General features: G+C 23.2%; 1 protein-coding gene across 2 annotated transcripts; it reads left to right on the forward strand.

Annotated features, from left to right (window-relative positions):
• Positions 1–3,327: 3,327 nt before the first annotated feature.
• Positions 3,328–18,755, forward strand: LOC122500141. Of its 2 annotated transcripts, none has more exons than XM_043608905.1 (6): positions 3,328–3,485; positions 6,524–6,807; positions 8,226–8,244; positions 11,240–11,344; positions 15,160–15,273; positions 17,231–18,753. In XM_043608905.1, the coding sequence occupies exons 2-5, from the start codon at positions 6,610–6,612 to the stop codon at positions 15,207–15,209; spliced, it is 372 nt and encodes a 123-aa protein (XP_043464840.1). In that variant the 5' UTR covers positions 3,328–3,485; positions 6,524–6,609; the 3' UTR covers positions 15,210–15,273; positions 17,231–18,753. The 2 variants fall into 2 exon arrangements, with proteins under 2 accessions (XP_043464840.1, XP_043464849.1); XM_043608914.1 differs by having other exon boundaries at positions 3,346–3,485; positions 6,527–6,807; positions 17,231–18,755.
• Positions 18,756–19,919: the final 1,164 nt, after the last annotated feature.

The following is a 19,919-nucleotide window of genomic DNA, read 5'->3' on the forward strand; positions in this document are numbered from 1 at the left end:
TAAAATGGGTTTATAAAATAAGCAATGCAAAAGATGACCTAGATACTAATTGGAATCGTTCTATCCATAGTTTTAGTCTAGTAATGTAAATTCTATTTAAATTGAGACCATTGAGTGAAATTATTTGAATTTTAGTTAGTTAAATCTCTTTGTTAGGTAATAATAATTATTTCTTTAAAATTTTTTAAATTGTTTAAAATAAGCAGTTCCATACAACATTCCCGCGCGCTTGCGCGCGGATAGTGTGGCTAGTTATATAATAATAATAATTATTATTGTTATTATTATTTTAGTTGCATAATATTTAATTAATTATTATAATTTTATATCAGATATTTAGTTAATTTACACAGCTAACTTAATATCAAAATTGCAACTAATTGATACCAAAAAAAAGGATCAAATTAAAAATTGATCCATATTTTCGGCATCAATTTGATCCACTCCAGTATTAATTTAATACTTAAAAAAACTGCATTTACTGGCAATTAGTTATTTTTAACTAATTCGGATTTAGAGAGTAAAAAAATTTATTTTGGTATATACATGATTTTTACTATATAACTTGTAAGGAAATTTTTCAAACATAAAAATCGAAAACTTATTATTTTAAAATTTTACATTATTACCAAAAAAAGCTTCCAATAAATTCTATATGTAATCTATCAGTTCAATTTCCAACGGAATTTGTTATTCCTAAACAGTTACGCCAGAAATACAAATTGAAATTCCTCACCATGATTCCTCAATGATAATACGAGACTATTTTAATAAAATATCAAAAGCTAAAATGACTAATTTTTAGTTAAAACTGATTAATTCATTAGTCAGTGTAATTTTTAGTTTAGATGACCAAAAAAAAATAGTAAATTTATGTCTAGCAAATATTTTAATAGTATTTAAATTTCCTTACAAACAAATAGTCGAAGTTGACTACTGAATCAGTTGCTTTCTACTAATAATTAGTTATTTTTTTACTAATATTAAAATAAGGCCCATTAGTTCACGGTTTTACTGTTAATTAATAGTTTCCTACTAATTCAAACTTTCTAAATCTGAATTAGTAGGAAACTACTGATTAACAGTAAAACAATTAACTTATCGGCCATATTTCACTCTATCATTTCTAAATTTCAATCAGTGAAATTTTAATGATTCAAATTTAGAGACCAATCAGTATAAAATAACTGCGCTGATTACGAATCTGAAGTCAAATTTTTAAAATTAAAAATGGCGGATCTAATATGGTGGATAATTTTTTCAAATTTTCGGGACCGTTGATTACGAATCTGAAGTCAGATTTTCCACCATTTTGAATTTTGAAAATCCGACTTTAGATTCGTAATCAGCGACCCTGAAAACCTCTTAAAATTGATAGATTACTAATAATTAGTCATTTTGTAATGAAATCATAATTATATTCACATCACATACTAAAATAACAAGAAGAGGAGTGAAAGTTATAAAGTTTAGCACAATGAGAGAGAGAGAGAGAGTGAAAGAGAATTATTCGTTTTTCCTTCTCACTCTCATATTGTTCCCACTTCAAACCTAACGTACCGCTTCGTCTTAATTAAAATTATTTTACGCTCCTATTAAAAATGCAATGTAAATATGTACTCAGTAATCTGGCAAAGTAAAATGAAAAGAATCACTTTAAGGTAATGTAAAACCAGTAAAACTAAACAAATTTATTTTATAACTCAACATTCTTTAAAAAACAACGAAATTTTTCTCTTTTAGATTTTAAAAGAAACTAATGTTTGAACTAGAGTCATAAAACGCCTTGAAGTAGGTTACTATACGAACCCAAGCGGCAACCTTGTTATCTGATATCAAAGTTTTTTTTGTCATTCTAAAGCTAACAGAGAACTTGAATACAATTTTTATACATCAAAAATTTGTCTACAAATATATTTTGTTAAGATTATTATAATTGCCTACAATTCATAATTTCGTATTATAACGGATTTTTCATTCTCAATTTCAGACATAAAACATCTTTGTCTATTTTTTTTTTAACAAATTACTAAATTTTCAAAATGTATTTTAATAAAATTTTTAAGAATAATTACATTTTTCGAGGAATTCGATTAAAATTGTATTAAAAATAATTGAAATTCTGCAATGAGATTTATTATTTATGAAAATAATTGAGTTATGGCGAAGAATTTTATAAAATAGTTTCAAACAATTGGTTTTTTTCGAAAAAATTTATGCAAATTCGATTTTTAATAATTGAATAGGTAATTCCTGTGAAATTTTCTTTATTTTAGAAAATGATTGAATCATCGTGTAGAACTTTGTCAAAAATTTTTTTAAATAATTGAATTCTTTTGGGAAATTTTATTAAAATAATTGAATTCTTGTCATGAATATATTGTTATTTATGATAATAATTGACTTCTTTCGAATGATTTTATTATTTATAAAAATAATTAATCCCTAAAAAGAACTTTTTTTATGAAAATAATTGAATTACTGCGAAGAATTTAATACAAAAATATTAAAACATTGGATTTTTTCTAAAAAATGTATGCAAATTCTATTTTTAATAATTGAATTCTTGTGAAGTTTTTATTTTTTTGGAAAATAATTGTATTTCTGCGAAAAAGTTAAAGGTTCTTTTTAGAATTCGTGGTAATTTCATGGTTTATGAGTCATGACAAAAAGACACAAAAATTCAGAATTTTCTTATAAATTCTAAACATTTAATTTTTTCCAGTACACAGTAAAAAGAAAATCTTATTTTAAGGCACGAAAGCTGCCTTAAATTAAGATGCAACATTTTTAAGACAGTCAATGTTGAATTTACGCACGTTTTTCGTATCCTTTAACATTATAGCAGACAGTGTTGAATTTAAGGCAGCTCTTAAATTAAGATTTACTTTTTACTGTGTACTTTTAATAAAAATCTCCTGACCTGTGTCAACCCTGCAAAACAAATAACTCCAAGATCTCGAAACTAATTTTTCGAAATATATCCAAAATAGTTCTTTAAAGTTATCAACTCGAACCCAAATTTACTTTTGTTTCTTAAAACTATAACAATTACTTTTAGAAGTCCATTTGAATCTAGAATTTGATTCGAATCTATACAAAGCAAATAATGTAACTCCAAAATCTCGACTTACAATAAATTCAAATTCCCATGATGATGATTTTAAGCCAAGATTTTTAAAGAAAAACCCAACGCGCAGAATCACTGACATAAATATATGCATTACATGTAGATTATAAGGGTTTTCAGTTTTGTGTATACATCAGGATTCGGTTTAGTGTATTAACACTCGCGAAAATCATATGGGGGGGTTGTGGATAATGTAAGAGGCGCATGCCCCGAGCTGTTTTACTGGGCCGATAGTCAGTCAGCAAAGCCGGGCTCCAGACGACCGATCATTACCAGGTATAAAGTGCCCGGGACACTACCAGTAAATACAGGGCAAACAAACTAAATTAGAGGAATCGTTTGTCATTAATCCTTTGTAAGTACAAGTCTCCATCTAATATCAATACCCATTCATTATATGTATGTCCCTCTATATCACTGACACAATTCTTCTATAATTATTATTATCAACAATATATTATTCCCCATATATAAATTTCAATTCATCATTTTAAGCTATTCTTTTTTTTTGACATTCTTCACTAAACAATTCTGAATCATAACAAGCATGTTGGCCACCTGTGGCTCGCTAATCTTTTCTGATGACAAAAAACTCTCGACGAGGAGATTTTCTCAAAGAGAGGAAGAGAAAAGAAACGAGTGACGAGAAAATTTTTTATTCAAACTTTACACATTTAAAGTGCGGGAATGTTAACGTTAAGTGAACATGTGCGGTGGAAAGTAAACTATGTTTGCTGATTTGAAAACTAAGATATTGACTGCCAAAGTTTGTAAACACGCGATAACAGAGATAATGGACCTATGTGGTTTTGTGACTATATATTATATGCTAATCAAGACAGTGAAATTCAATCTTATGTTAATATGGAAATTGAGAAATATTGATGCCAGATTATAGTGATTCGGGATAATTTTAAATTTAGGGCAAATGCACATTGATCAGTTTATGAATAATAATAATCAAATAGATAGATTTTAGTGTTTCAGGAATTCAAATTTTCTTCCAATTTTACTAATTTTATTATCTTTTATTAAAAAGTATTTCACTGAAAAGAAAATTTATTTGAATTATAACAAATCGATTACTTGATTACTATCAAATAAATAATACTTGAATCAAATAAATACTTACTTGAATCAAATAAATACTTACCTGAATCAATTAAATATTTACTCCAATCAAATATTTTTTATTCAGATCAAATAAATTGTATTTGAACCAATAAATTCAGTATGTTTGAAACAAATACCATCTTGTTGACTTAAATTAAAAATTATTTGATACAAACAAATATTTATTTAATAATAGACAAGTAATCGTTTATTTGAATCAAATCAATTTTTTCAGTGTTTTAATTTAACAAAAATAATCATTATTAAGTTAAAAATAATTTATTGTAAAAATAAAGTCTTACAGCACTTTTATAGCTTAAACATGTTTTTTTCTTACTCTCTAATTTGAATCAGTTAAAAATCATAGTTTCAAGTGACAATCAGTGACTCACTTTCTGCTTCTGAATCAGTTATAAAAATAAATTAAAGTAAATTAAAGTAAAAAATAACAGAAAAATTATTTACACTTGACTAATTAAATCAGTTAAAAAAATATTTACTGAAACATCAGTTACTTTTAACTGATAATCAGTAGAAATATTACTATTTGAATTAGTGACTGACTTTTTGCTTCAAAATCAATTATTTTTAACTTATTCAAATTTAAAGAGTAAGTTCAACTCATTTTTGTTTTTAACATATACAGACTTCGTACTCGAAAATTAATTTCAAAAAAATAGCTTTAAGACTAAAAAAAGTAGTAAAAAAGTAGATATTGGAAAAATATATTCGACGTGAATTTTTTCATAATTTCTAAATTAAGTTACATTAAAAAATAGAATAATTTCTTTTTAATAAATATTTAAATAACTATTTATTTTTCCACAAGAATTAAAATATTTTAAATGATTTCAACGTAAAGCCTTTTTGAAATTTAACTATATTTTTTAAAACTTACAGTTGTATAATTCTTCCGAAAAATTTCATCATTTTTTGTTGTTGAAATTTGTCAAAACTTTAATCATTCAATTTCAAAATAAAAATTTTAATATTATTACAGTTTTACAACAATTAAAATTTTTAAAAATTTAAATTTGAAAAGCTATTGAAATTTTTATTATTTATAAAAATTCGAACTATTAACGCTTCTAATATTCAATTAATATATAAAATTTTAACTGAAATTCAATTGTTTAAAAACAAAAATAAATAATTTATTGAATAATTGAATGTTTCTTACAAAATGAAATATAAAGAGTTTTATCGAAAATTTTTTACAATAACTAAATTCTTACGATGAATTTCATAAAAATTTTCACATATTTAATTCTTTCAAGAAATTTAATTAAAAATGTATTAAAAATAATAAATTAAATTTCAATAAACAAATTATAGAAACATTTTTTTAAATAATTGAATTCTTTGAAATTTTCATAAAATTTTTAAGAATAATTGTATTTTTTAAAATTATTTATAAAAATAATTGAATTCTTGTAACGAATTTTATAAAAATTGTATTTTAAATAATTGAATTCCTGTGAAAATCTTATTATTTATGAAAATAATTGAATGCTTGCAATTAATTTTATAAAAATTTATTTAGATAATTGAATTCCTCAGAAGAAGTTTATTATTAATAAAAATAATTGAATTCTTGAGAAAAACTTTATTAAATTTTTTTAAATAATTGAATTCATGCGAAAAATTGTATGAAAATTGTATTTTAAATAATTGAATTCCTGTGAAAATTTTATTATTTATGAAAATAATTAAATGTTTGCAATGAATTTTATAAAAATTTATTTAAATAATTGAATTCCTGAAAAGATTTTTATTATTTATAAAAATAATTGAATTCTTGCTAAAAATTTTATTATTTATGAAAATAATTAAATGTTTGCAAAGAATTTTACAAAAAAATTTTTATTTAATTGAAGTTTTGGGGATTTTTTTTAAAACTAGTATAGATATTAAAATAATTGAATTTTGAAAATGTCTTGATAATAATTGAATGTTTGCAAAGAATTTTATTAAAATTTATTGAATTGTTTCTAAGAATTTTATTAAAATTACTGAGAAGAATTTTTTTATTTTAACTATTAAGGAATTTAAAGTAGTGCAAATTTTGAAACATAGAAAAAAAGTAGCTTAGTATCACAAATCTAAATTAAGCCAATATTTTGTCTAATGCAAGTTGTTTTAGCCGAAATCAGATCAAAAACACGATATATTTTTTTACAGTGTAACTTTTAGCACCAATTACTCTTTATAATTAAACAACTAACACATTTATCTGAACAAAAAGCATAATTCAATAAAGACAATAAATTTCTTTTTCAGCAGACTTGAAGGATGCGATTAAACAAGCGAAGAAATCATCAAAATTGAAATTGAGCACTAGGAAGTAATAAAGTGACAAAAAGAAGATGACTGGAAGAATGAAATTATCATTTAGTTCCCCTGTTAACGAAGAAGCAGATAGACATTTAGTGATTGGATCTTTGGAGCAGCGTAAAGAGGCATTCAAAGAAGATGAGGAACTTATGAAAGAAACGACCAAGTTCATTACAGAAGTTATCGAAACAGCTACTACTGAAGCAACTAAAAGGAAACTTGAAAAAGAGGTCAGAAAATATTTTCCTAGAAAAAACAAAAAAACAAAAATCTCGACATAATTTAAGTTGAAAACTTTTCCTCGCGTTTATATACCAAAAGTTTCAATTTGTCCCCTTTTTTCACTACAATTTCAATAATAATAATTCTTCTTTAAAATTGAACAAAAATTTATTTTCCCATCTTTTTTTTTCACTTCAAATAAACTGGGACAGTTTCTAAAGTTTTATTTTTAATTGTTTTTCGAAAATAACTATTGACATTAAAAGTATAGAATCTCACAGTATTGAAATATACAACTAAAAATATGTTAGATATTCGGTCATTTTTAGTTTTTCGTAATTTTTGAATTACAAAAAATAAAGTTTGTAATTTTTATATTATAAATTTTTAATTCAATCAATATGCGACTAAATAGAGTAATTTTGTATACAAAACAAAATTTTTTCTCACAGTACTGACAGAAATGGTAAAAATTAACGATTTTCAGTAGTGTTGAGTGTAAATAGTCAGACATAAACTAGCAGAAAAGTTGCTGGACTAAAAACTGATTCAAACTACTGATTCCTTTCTCTAAAATTTCTGTTATATTCTATAATGTAATAATGTTAAATTATTCTATTACATTATAACATATATTTTAAAATTAAAACCGATAACAAACTCTCCACAATCTCTACACAAAAATAGAATTTTCTTTTTAAATTTCGTTTAATAAAAATAAATAAAAATAAATAAAAATAAATAAAAATAAATAAAATAATTTAATCATAAGAAATTATAATTTTTGTAACTATTTTAACACATAAAAATAATAATAATAATATAAATAATTATTATTTTCCTAATCATTTATTAATAATAATTCTACATAATATATTTTAATCACAATATAAAAAATAAAGATAAAATGTTCTAGATAACAAAATTTTCATATATTAATAATTATATTAAACTTTATGTAATTAGCACCTAAAATTGAATGTAAATATTTATACTGAAATTCAAAAAAATAAAACCGTCACTAAATATTTCTAAACAACATATTAACGGGACATTAAATATTAACATTTTTCTAAAAATTAAAATCATAAATTCCCCACTTTAGCACATTTTTATTAAACTCATTATTAATTCAGTATATATAGTAGATTTAATTTTATTTTCTGTTACAATTTAATTAGCTAGGACATATAATTCTTTGAAAAATTAAATATCGGACAATTTGCACGAAACATATTAAATTAAAATTTTCCAATTAAAAGTTTTCCCTATATTAACTTGAAGCCAATCATAAAATATAATAACTTGATTGAACACGTTGAAAAAGCGCATGAGACAAAAATGAAAATTAAAATAATATAAATGCGCAAATATATCTAAATAGAAATAATGTATTGATAAAGATATTTTTTTTTCATTATTTCAGAATGCCAGTGGGAGTGAAGGTAATTAAATTCACCTAACTATATACTTGTAGTATTTAATCGTATAAATTCCTTCTATTATACTCTCTCTCTATAATATAATAATTCGTAGCAGTAGTGGAGTCCTATAGTTAGGAAACCTTTTATCATGACCTAGAAAAGCCTATAGATAAAAGGATCAATTAAATGAAAGAATATATCATTTAAAAATAGAGGAGAGCTAAGAAAAGAAAATTAGTTGCCTCAGATTTTGTTAAAAGAGAAAAAGAAATACGTAATATAATAAGAAAGGTACGGATAAACTTCCGAAAACGATTTCACCTTCATTTTTCATTAAAAAAAAAAAAAGAAATTCCGCCTGGAATATTTATTCTTTCAAAATTAAAATTATAAAATAAACAGCAATTAATAAAATATATTATATTTATTACGGGAAAGTTTTAAAATTAACTTTCTCGAAAATTTTATGATATAAAAATTTGAAAAAAATGAGATTCAACTGAATAGAAATTTGTCCTATTACATAGTACTATTCAAAGAATCAATTAAGGAAATAAGATCTAAATAACAAGTCCATTTTATAGAAATTAATTAAACAAAAATAGTTTAATTAATTAACAAATTAACATTGAACCAGATTGACACAAAAATTTAAAATTATTTTCCTAACTTTTCCCTAATTTCCAGACAGAATTTTGACTTTTTCCCTGACACTAAATATTTTAATTCATTTTAAAAATAATTAAAAACAAAAGAATGTTTCTAATCTGATTTATGATAATTAATTCTAATTTGTGAATATCTTTAATTTGTAAAATTATTCGTAAACATCAATAATTTATTTTAGATAAATATTTAATTATTATAATTTTTCCATACTCTTTAAATTTCAAATAGTAAAAATGTTTACTAATTAAAATATTTCTTAGTCATAAATTAGTAGAAATTACTATTCATTAGTAGACTTTACAAATTCAAAAGTAAAAAGCCAATCACTATAATTCGAATAGTAAACATTTTTATTAATTCAAATTTACAGAGTAAGAATTAAGATTTATCAAAAACTTCAAATTTCAAATCTTCTGAAATTCAACAGTTTTTACAAAATTTGCTACTTTAATATCTTGAAAATTATTTTCTAAATTTTTTAACAAAAATTTCTTTCTAAATAAATAATTCTGAATAATTATTCAGAAAGTTCTTTTTTGAATTTAATTATTTAAAGAGAAAAGAAAGTTCACCTAAAATATTTCTGAAATACAAAATTTAATGTTCCGAATTTCTGGAGAATTCTCTTATGAATTTTAAAAATTTAATATACTTTTCAAGTAACTTATTTTGATAAAATTCCTTAACTTTTCCCTGAATTGTGGCAATCTTGTGAACATAAATATTAGAAAAATGAAAATTAGATTAAATATGCGACGCGTTTTACAGAAAGGTACCTAAGAAGCAAAAAATTTAGGTTATGTTTGTAACTTTTAGAATAAAAATGCACAAAGAGAATAAACTTTCAAAATAAACCATTGATGCCTAAGTCTTTATTAAATTTACAATAATTAATAAATACATTTAGTTTTTCACAACTAAACAGAAATTTTTAATTCAGGTAAAAATAACCCAAACATAACCTTAAAATGCTTTGTTTCTTAGGTATCTTCCTTCGGAACGCGTCACATTATAATAAATTACGAAGGATATGAAAAATTATTCCTTTTAGTGCAAATCAAGTTATTCCGTAACTTATTTCATTGTCCATTACATTCAAATAAAAAAATAAAAAGAAAATTTTAAATTAAGATACAACATGTTTAAGACAACCCATGCTGAATTTAAGACTGATCTTAAATTACGATTTTTTTCACCATGACATATTAAAGGCTAAAATAGTTTTCATTCTATATACGCAGAGGAAAATTATTCTTAATAATTTACCGAATTTTTGCAATAAAATGCATTTAAATTAAATGTGAATAGTATTATTTAATATTTCAGTATTTTCGTTCAAGTGATTGAAACAAAACATTATACAAAACCCTTATTATTTAAGGGTTAATATGCTCAAAACACCCTCATTTAATCTTTAATTATTAAAAATATAAGACTTCTTTGGCGGAAAATATGTTTCAATCACTTGAACGAAAATTTCAAGGGGGCGGAAAACAGGTCCTAAATTGATAATTAAATTGATCTTTAATATATATTTAAAAATTATTCATTAACATCGATCATTTTTTAGTTTGAACAACAATAGTTTGTTAATTTGAATCTTTCCCACAAGCGGTAAAATAAAATTCAGATTAATATAAAAGAACAGTTTAATGTTTTTAAAGTAATGTAAAGCGTGCGATAATCGTATAAAATTGTACGGGGGTTAAGTAATGATTGAATTAGGTAAATTCAGATTTACGACAGTATTAATGTGGATCTACTATGCATAAGCATTATTATCTATTTTTGTTCTTGAAGTTTTACCAAACTATTCAGTAAATATAAATATAGCGAACACTTATCTTACGCTTTACCGAACTGTCAGTGAAATTTTAAAGTCTCAGTTGAAGCTCTAATACATGAATCGTAAGGTATTTATTAACTTAACTTAATATAAATATTAAATAATAATTATATAATATAAATATTAATAATATATATTATAAATATGTAACTTAACTTAACTTAACTTCTGCTGTCCAAAGTAAAAACCAGTAAGTCGCATTTGCCATAAGATTGAAAGTCACTTGCAAAGTGACAAAGGCTTTGGACAGCAGCCTTTTCCATTATTATTTAATGAAATTGCTTATTCTACAGTCTATTTCTTGAAAAATTACTATTTTGCCCTTTCATCCCAGTTTTATCAAACAAAATTTAGTAAAATCTCAGGAATAAATTTTCTCTGTGTATAGTAACTAATATTAAACGAGACTTTCTAAAGAAAGTCATAGAGGAGGTAAGTCGTTTTACGGAAGTACAATCCAAGAAAGTAAGTTAATTAATAAAGAATGCATGATGTATACAGGCAGTAGATTGAAGGGCAACGAAACCTTAGGCGGCTGGAACAACCGTGCCCGTGGCTTCTGCAATCGAGTTCTCAATGCAATATTTCCATGCTTCACCAACAATGGTAATAAATCGTAGACTGATAACGTCCTTATATAGCGATTTCGCTGCTACTGTCGAAAAAAAAACCAAGGATCGTCTCTCGCTTTTAACACTTCCCTAATATCATCGTCATCTCACAAAATTCAGCATCGAAGGAATTCACATTACTTTCTAAATTCATCGATTAAAATCTCATCAACCTGTCGACCTCACTCTTTTTAGTCAGCGACGTTTTAATTATCGGTTCATTAAATTTTCCCTCTTCAATAATAACAAACCCCTAGTTTAATATAACTCCCTTATTAGGGAGCATCTAATATATATATAAACCATCTTCTTTTAAATTAAATTCTACTTGATTTAGTTCTCCCCTATTATTTATTTAACTTATTTCTTTTATTACTATTTACTGTTTTCTATTGTAATCACAAGAGAAAGTTATTATTAGATTTTACTTAAGGGCATTTGAACCATGCGACGTCATAGTTTGTGCAAAGCATGTTATTCTAAAATTGTGATTTCATAATGGTTCAAATGATCTTAGTTGTAGTTACTTCCGTTATTAATAATTATTTCCAGTATAGTTTTGATTATTTCCATTATTGTTGAATAATTCTATTATTTATATGTGACGCGTCGCGAAGAAAGGGACTTAAAAAACAAAATCTTATAGATTCACTGTAAAAAATAAATCTTACTTTTAGTCCACTTTTGACTAAAACCGTATACATTAAAAACATTTTTAACTGAATTTTAGCTTTGAGAGTATTATTTTAAGTCCTAACATTAACTTAATCTAGTCTTAAGCTTAAAAAGAGGCTACTTTTTAATCATTTCGGTTTTATGATGTAAACGGTTTCAGACTTTGTTTTTTCTATATTGTTTGTTATTTTAAATGTAATGTAGGTTTCAACTTAAACATTGAGAGTTAACCAACTTTATTTACTTTCCACTTAAAACATAACAAACAAAACCTATAAGATTTGGCTTCTTAGCTCCCTTTCTTCGCGACGCGTCCTAATTAAAGAATTCAAAGTTCAATTTAATTCAATTAATTTAATTTAAAATATTTCTTAATTTCTCAACTATAATTCAATTAAATAAAACACCTATTTTATTGTGCCAAATGTAAGCGTCTCTGACTGAAGCTCAAACATTAACCACAAAGCTACGACAAATGTTTTGATTCACTAGTGAGCATGAAACATTTATTCATTATACAATACTTAACGCCCAAATTTACAAAAAAAAAAAGATAAGTCTGTTTCAAATTTTTAACGCACATATAAACCAAATAATAATTTTCTGGTAATAAAAATATTTAATGCAGTATCTTTACTAATACAGGGAGCAAATTAATATATTATATACAATATAAATAATAAGAAAAATATTATAAGGTCATAACCATAATTATGATATTTATGAAACAAAAATTATGGTATTTATTATAAAAAAATTTTTTTAGTATAATTAAAGAAAACTATTGTTAAAGACCATCATAGAATACAATGAAAGTCAAAATAATTTGTTATAAAACCCACTAAGTGATTACAAATATATATTTATGAATGTTATTAAAAGTATTTTCCAAAAATTTTATCCAAATGTTAACCCTAATAACAAAATGATTAGACACTTTTAGGCAAAATAATTAACATTAAATTATCGATTTACATCTAAAAAAATATTCAAATGATATATAAAAAAATGTATTTTTTCATTACATAAAAAATCAGTGAATTTTGGACCAAATACTTTAAAAGTATTTTTTTTTATCATGAAATTATATAAGTAAATATTTTTATTCAAAGCCAAATTAAATAATTATATTATTAATTCACCCAATTAACCTGTAATGTTTCACTCTCTAAATCTGAATTAGTTAAAAATAACTATAAATATTATAGTTATCTTTAACTGATTCAGAATCAAAAATTCAGTCACTGATTGTCAGTTAAAACTATGATTTTTAACTGTTTCTAATTTAGAGAGTAATTTATAATTATTTAATTATTATTAACTATTTCATTATAGTAAACTATTACTACTTGGATAAGTGACTGATTTATTGTTATCAAATTAATTATTTTTAATTTGATACTACAGCAAGTTTACAGGTTAGTTGGGCAATGATGCTTTTCAAAATATTATAATTATAATTTCAGTAATGCACTGAAAAGTTTTATTTGATTAAAATAAATTAACTAAAAGAGTAATAAATACTTGTTTAATATCAAGTAAATTATTTACAAAAAGTAAAATAATTTTTTATTTACATTAAATAAATTGTTTTTGAACCAAATAATTGCAATGAATTTATATAAAATTCATTTATTCATTTAATTGACTTGTATACAAATTATTTGATATAAATAAACATTTATTTATTGTTAATGATAAGTAATCGTTTATTTGATTCAAATAAATTTTTTCAGTGTATAGATATAATTATCCTGTTAATTATTAAAATTTTCAAAGAGTTTTAATTTTCCCTAGTGACTAGTGATAATAAATTACTCTTATTTTTTAATACTAAAATACCTACAAAACAAATTTTTTCAAAAATATCCCACAAATTAAAAGTATTAAACTTATTTTAGCTTTAGTATTTATGAAAAATATTTTTACATACATGAGAAAAAACTGCATTAAAGTATAATTTTTTAAATAACCATTTATAAGTATACTATATACATAATTATAAATTTTTATAATTTTTATAAAGTATTTTATTATATATATTTCATTGTTCTCAAGAATTTTAATTTTCATTATAAGGATATCAATGTTTCCCGCGGAAATTGTTACGTCAATTTAATATTATATGTGTATATATATAAACATAATTATTGTCTTCATTATGCGCTATTCGCATGTTTATAAAGAAAAAAAAAATTGACAATTTGTTTAATAAAATTTTTTTAAAGAAAAAAGTTAATTACATAAACAATTCATGTTGAACATGATAGATGTGTGTATACTAGAAAATCAATTTATCTACCTCTCTCAACCACAAATCACCGCATATGCATGTTTTAAGTGAAACAGTTCATCAGAGAATAAAAAAAAATTTTGAAAAACTAATCAATTTATGCGTTGTGCTTTATATTGAAAGCATCGATTTGCCATAAATATACATAATTTTTAAACGATATTATTAATTTTCAAGTCTTTAAGTATTTGTTTTCAATTCTTAATAGTTTTTCAAAAAAAAAAAAAAATTAAAAATTTCTAGACGTTGGTGAAGTTTACAACGTTGATAAAATTAACGATTAAATAGAAAAAATATTTTTCTATTCAAATGTTGTGAACTACACCCTCATTTTTCTATACAACCTGAATATTAATTTTCGAATATAATTCCTCCTTACGGCAAAAATTATAATTTCTATTAATTCACCAATCTTTAATCACTTACTTTTCCTTTTCTAAACTGATCCAAATTTTCTAGCAGCACTAATTTCTTCCTCTTCTCTCTAAATCTGAATTAGTAGTTTTCTACTAATGAAAAAGTGCTGATTACGAGAATCCGATGTCACTTTTTCAAAATTCAAAATCGCAGATATATAATGGACTAAATTTTGAAATTTAATCAATCAATTTTCATATAGTAGAAAACTACTAATTCCAACGATTTAGAGAGCACGCAATAATCACATAGAAAAAAGCTTCTTCATTTTGGATATATAGAAAATCGAAGAACGGAAAAAAACATTCATGCATCAACAAATTTCATTTTCGTGTACAAAAAAAAGCAAAGCCTGGCATGTGAAGATATATGTTAAATTGAGGACATATATATAGGATACATTGGATTATTTATTCTTTCTATAGAACTGTTTGCCTGGGCACAATACCGATATCGCTTCTCGAGTAGACCTTAGCCGTCAACAGATTTCCGGAAGTTTCGTTCAGGCGAAATGAACACTTGACATTTTGAAAATTAGGGTGAGTTCACAATAAGAATGCAATAGTATAAACAAAATTACATATTTGTATCATTTTTATCCTTCTTTTTCTTTTATTAGCAATAAAAACTATTTTCAATAGAAAAGAAACAAAAACAAAAAAAAATAAACAAATTTTTTGAATAGAATTTGCAACTTTAATTACAATCATTTTTCACACTGATTAAACATGGGTAAAAACATTTCACCACTCTTCAAATCTAAATTAGTGAACATTTAGCTAATTCCCATTGGTAAGAATTTTTACTAGTTTAAAACTACTTAATATAAGTGCCAATCATTTTTACTAACTTTTAATCACTTTTCACTAAAACTTTATAGTAAAAGAAAGATTTTTACAATTTTTGAAGCATTTTTTTTAAATATTGTTTTTAGGTTGAAAATACTAAAAAAATATTATAGTATATTGTTATTCAATTTTTTTATATGGAAATTCACTTGTTTATTTTTCTAACTAATTTTAATCCATCATTTTCAAAAATATAAAATACACCGAGGGAGAATTTATATTAAAGTTTGTAAAATTATTTTACAAATTAGGGAAAAATTGATATACATAGGGAAATTTTCCAAAAAATTAATTTTTTCAAATAAAAAGTTATCCTAGTAAAAAGTTATCACATCGTGGAGAATCGTCAATTAAACGAAAAAAAAATATTTTCTTGCCTAACTTCAACAAAACTTGTTCAATTTTTAAATTCCATTTAATTTTACCACTAACGAATATTCAAATTTCGTAAAATAGTTAAAGTTTTATTCTAATGAATTTTAACTAAAACGCATTATTATATAAAAGTTAATTTAAAATGAGAAAACGTACTCCCGGGGTCAATAACACTGTACACGTCTGATGAGAAATTAAATCAATAATTTTTACACAACTGTATTAGTGAATAAGGGTATATGTATGTAATTTAATTTCTCTCATCGCTATTATATTTATATTCAAATTAAAACTTTAATATTTACTTTTACTACGTGTTTCAATTTAAATGTAAAATTCCTTTCGCTCAACTTTATCAACAAACTATAAGCTTTGAATAAAATTTCAAAAAAAAGAAAAACTTGTCATCAGAAAAATTAATATTCACGAACGATTATTTTAAAATAAGTTTTTAATAAAAAATTTCTACAATATCTTTGAAAAATATAAATAAAAATTATCAAATTTTTAAAGGATTTTAATTATAAGCAGGACCATGATTTCTCAAAAATTTTAATAAGTCCAAAAAGTAAATTTTCATCAATTTTTATTTATATTGTTCGAAGATAATTGAATTTCTTAAAAGAATTTTTGTATAATTTAAAAAATAATTCTAAAATATTATTATTTTTTACTTTTTTTTACTAAAAATTGTTGTATTTCGTTGCAATATTTGGAAGAAAAGTAAAAAAAAAGTCGCAATTTTTGAAAATAAGTCGAAAAAAGTCTCAATTTTCTTAATTTACCTGACAAAAATTTTTTTCCTGACATTTCCCTGACTTTACTGATATCTGTTATTTATTTCTTCTTCAAAATTAATAAATTTTACTCTGTTAAATATTAAATATATATTATAAATATTCTAAATGTTTAATCTTCTTTTTACTTATTAAGTCAATAATTTTTTTATAAATATTTATAATGGCAAAATATTTCTTTTATTTGGACCATTATTGAAACTTGAGGATCATAAATTGAATATTTACCCGGTAAAGGAATGAATAGTGAAAATTAATGAATTTATTTATACAATGAAAAATAATAATATCAAAATGTTTTTACTCATTTTAAACAAAAAATTTATTTCACCAAAATACAAGCATAAAGTTTTTAATTTTAATTATATTTTTAATTCTTATTTTTGTAATTTAATTTCACCAATTATTTTTAAATGCAATTTTCTCGAATAAAAAGTTTATTTCCTTTAATTTTTCTTTCAAAATTTTTTATATAGAGGCAACGAAGATTCGATGTTGACTATTATTAGGCAAGTGGATGACTCGATTCATTGTCATATATGGGAGAAAACATCTAATTTATTCGATGCACTTGGCAATTAAGATTGCAACAAGATTACAACGTCAATTCGATTGAGCTATTTTTGCAAAAGAAAAAAAAACTGAAAGCTCGATTTCCGCAAGGTGATTAAAAAAAAGAATGTTATTGTAAAAAAAAAGAGTTAAAACTATATAGGCCATTTGCGTGTTCGTTTAACAAAAAAGTATAAATAACGTAGTCGAAAATCTATCTATTATTATTATATATATTTAAAAACAAAATAATTTTTAAGTCCATAGGACGTTTCCATAAAACGCTCCAAAAATGTCACTGTGATTAAAAATTGTAACAAAAACAAAAATTCTTTCAACGATTGAGAATTTCGATTCTGCTGGTACAGAATCTTTTCTTTTTTAAATGTAAAAAAATATATTAACAAATAATCGTATTTCTAATTTTTATTCGACGAACAAGAAATTTTTTATGAACAAAAGGAAGAAGTTTCCTATATTGAAAAATATTTGCGAAAGTAAATAATTCGATCTGTAAATAATCCATGTAAAATACAAAAAATTTTTCGGCAATGGAACCTCAATAGAAGAAACAAGAAAGTGAAGATTGTCATCGAGTTTAAATTGTACACGAACAAAGTCTTTGTATATAAAAATTAAATAATTTTTATCTATTAAAACTTATAAAAATTATAAAATTCTAAACTATAATTTAACGTAAAAATTTCACACATTAAATTAATAATATTAATTAATAAAATACTAATTGACTGATTTAATTTAACCCAAATTAATTATAAAATCAGAATACGACCCGAAAATCTCCTAAAAGTATTTAATTCTATAAACCAATATTGTAAAACCAGGAAAAATTATTTGCTTGTTGCTAGAAAAAGTAACGTCAACTTTATATAATCGTTTGAGAAAGGATAACTGGTGGAAAATATTGATTAATAAATGGAGCTTTTAAGAACCAGACGCGCACAGACTATATATAAAACATCTCCTTTGAGATAATTTTACAAGTACCTACAAACATAAAGGGAAATGTTAGTCATTGATGAAAAGTTTTTACAATTCCCTAACACATGTATATACATATATATATATAACAATGAGAGTTTTTTTTGCGAATCGTATACTAGTTGAAAGAAAATCAATAATTCCGGTATTTCAAGCTTTAGTCACGAATGTAGGTACATTGTTACTGCGGCTCTCTTATGCCGTCCTATTTTCGTGATTTACGCTACTGGCGTGTAATTTCATTCTAATTTGCATATAAATATATCACATCACACTATTCTGGTCTCATAACTAAGTGGCTGACCAATAAACACATTTTATCGATAATTGATTATTTTGTGAACGTGATTTTAATTAATTATCGCAGTCTATAATTATTAACACTCTTCTGATGCAATTTGATTTTTTAATTTCAACTTTTATTGTGCCTAAAATAATTTATTAAACGAATAAATTATTATTATTTAAAAGTATAATTTTTAAAATAGATTTTTTTTATTTGAAAATTTGTTTCTACACAAAGCATTGTAAAAATTTTTAATGACCAAATGAACGAAATTTTTCACAGTTTTTCTAGGGATATCAAATTGAGACAAAAAACGAATCAACAATTTTGATTCATTTTTTGTCTCAATTTGATAACCTTAGAAAAACTGTGTGAAAATTAAAAATATTTTCATAAAACACTGATTGTAATAAAAATTAAAAACCTAAATTTAACATTCGAATATTTGAAACTTTACACTCAGAAAAAATTTGATTGAAACAAAAAAATTTTTTGTTGAATCAACCAAATAAGTGCTTTACTAAATAAAGTTATAACTAAATATTTGTTTTATTTAAACTAAAAATTTACTTTGAAGTAACCGAATTAAAGGAAATGAAAGAAAATTTTTATATAATTTTACTCTAAACTTCAACTAATGACATTACTAATTTGAATTAGTCAGGGTGGTCACAATTTTTAGTTCATCAATTTCCCTGACCTTAAAATTATTTTTACAGGAAAATATGAAAGTTTACGGATAATGAGTAAAATTTATGAATTTTAATAATATTTCTAAAAATTATAATTATGCACCCAGAGAAAATATGTAATTGAAAATATTGAATTTTAAAAAAGTAGAAGCTAATTTTCAAAAATTTTAATTTTTTAATTTTACATTTAAAGATTTTTCATTAAAATTTTTGATAATTCAATTTATTTTTTTCAAAATTTGCAATTAAAAATCTACAAAAGTTAATTTTCCAAAATTGTAACAAAATACTTGAAAAAAATTTATTATTTTCAATAAAAGTTTAGAAAATTTCAATTGTTCAAAAATATTTTGAGTATTTCCTTAATTTCCCTTTCAAAAAAAAATTTTTTTTTTGTTATTTCCCTGACTTTACTGACATGTGGCCACCCTGTTAGTGAATTATTTTTTAATTTTTAAAATATAGTAAATTATACTAATAAATTAATAGAAATTACAAATTACTATTTATTAGTAGAAATTACTATTTATTATAGTAAAATTTACTAATTTAAAAGCAAAAAGACAGTAACTACTTAAAATTAGTAAACATTTTTACTAATTGACATTTAGAGTAACAAAATATCAATAATCA

The sequence above is a fragment of the Leptopilina heterotoma genome, unplaced genomic scaffold, assembly GCF_015476425.1.
Source record: "Leptopilina heterotoma isolate Lh14 unplaced genomic scaffold, ASM1547642v1 Lhet_101, whole genome shotgun sequence".
NCBI classification, from domain to species: Eukaryota; Metazoa; Arthropoda; class Insecta; order Hymenoptera; family Figitidae; genus Leptopilina; species Leptopilina heterotoma.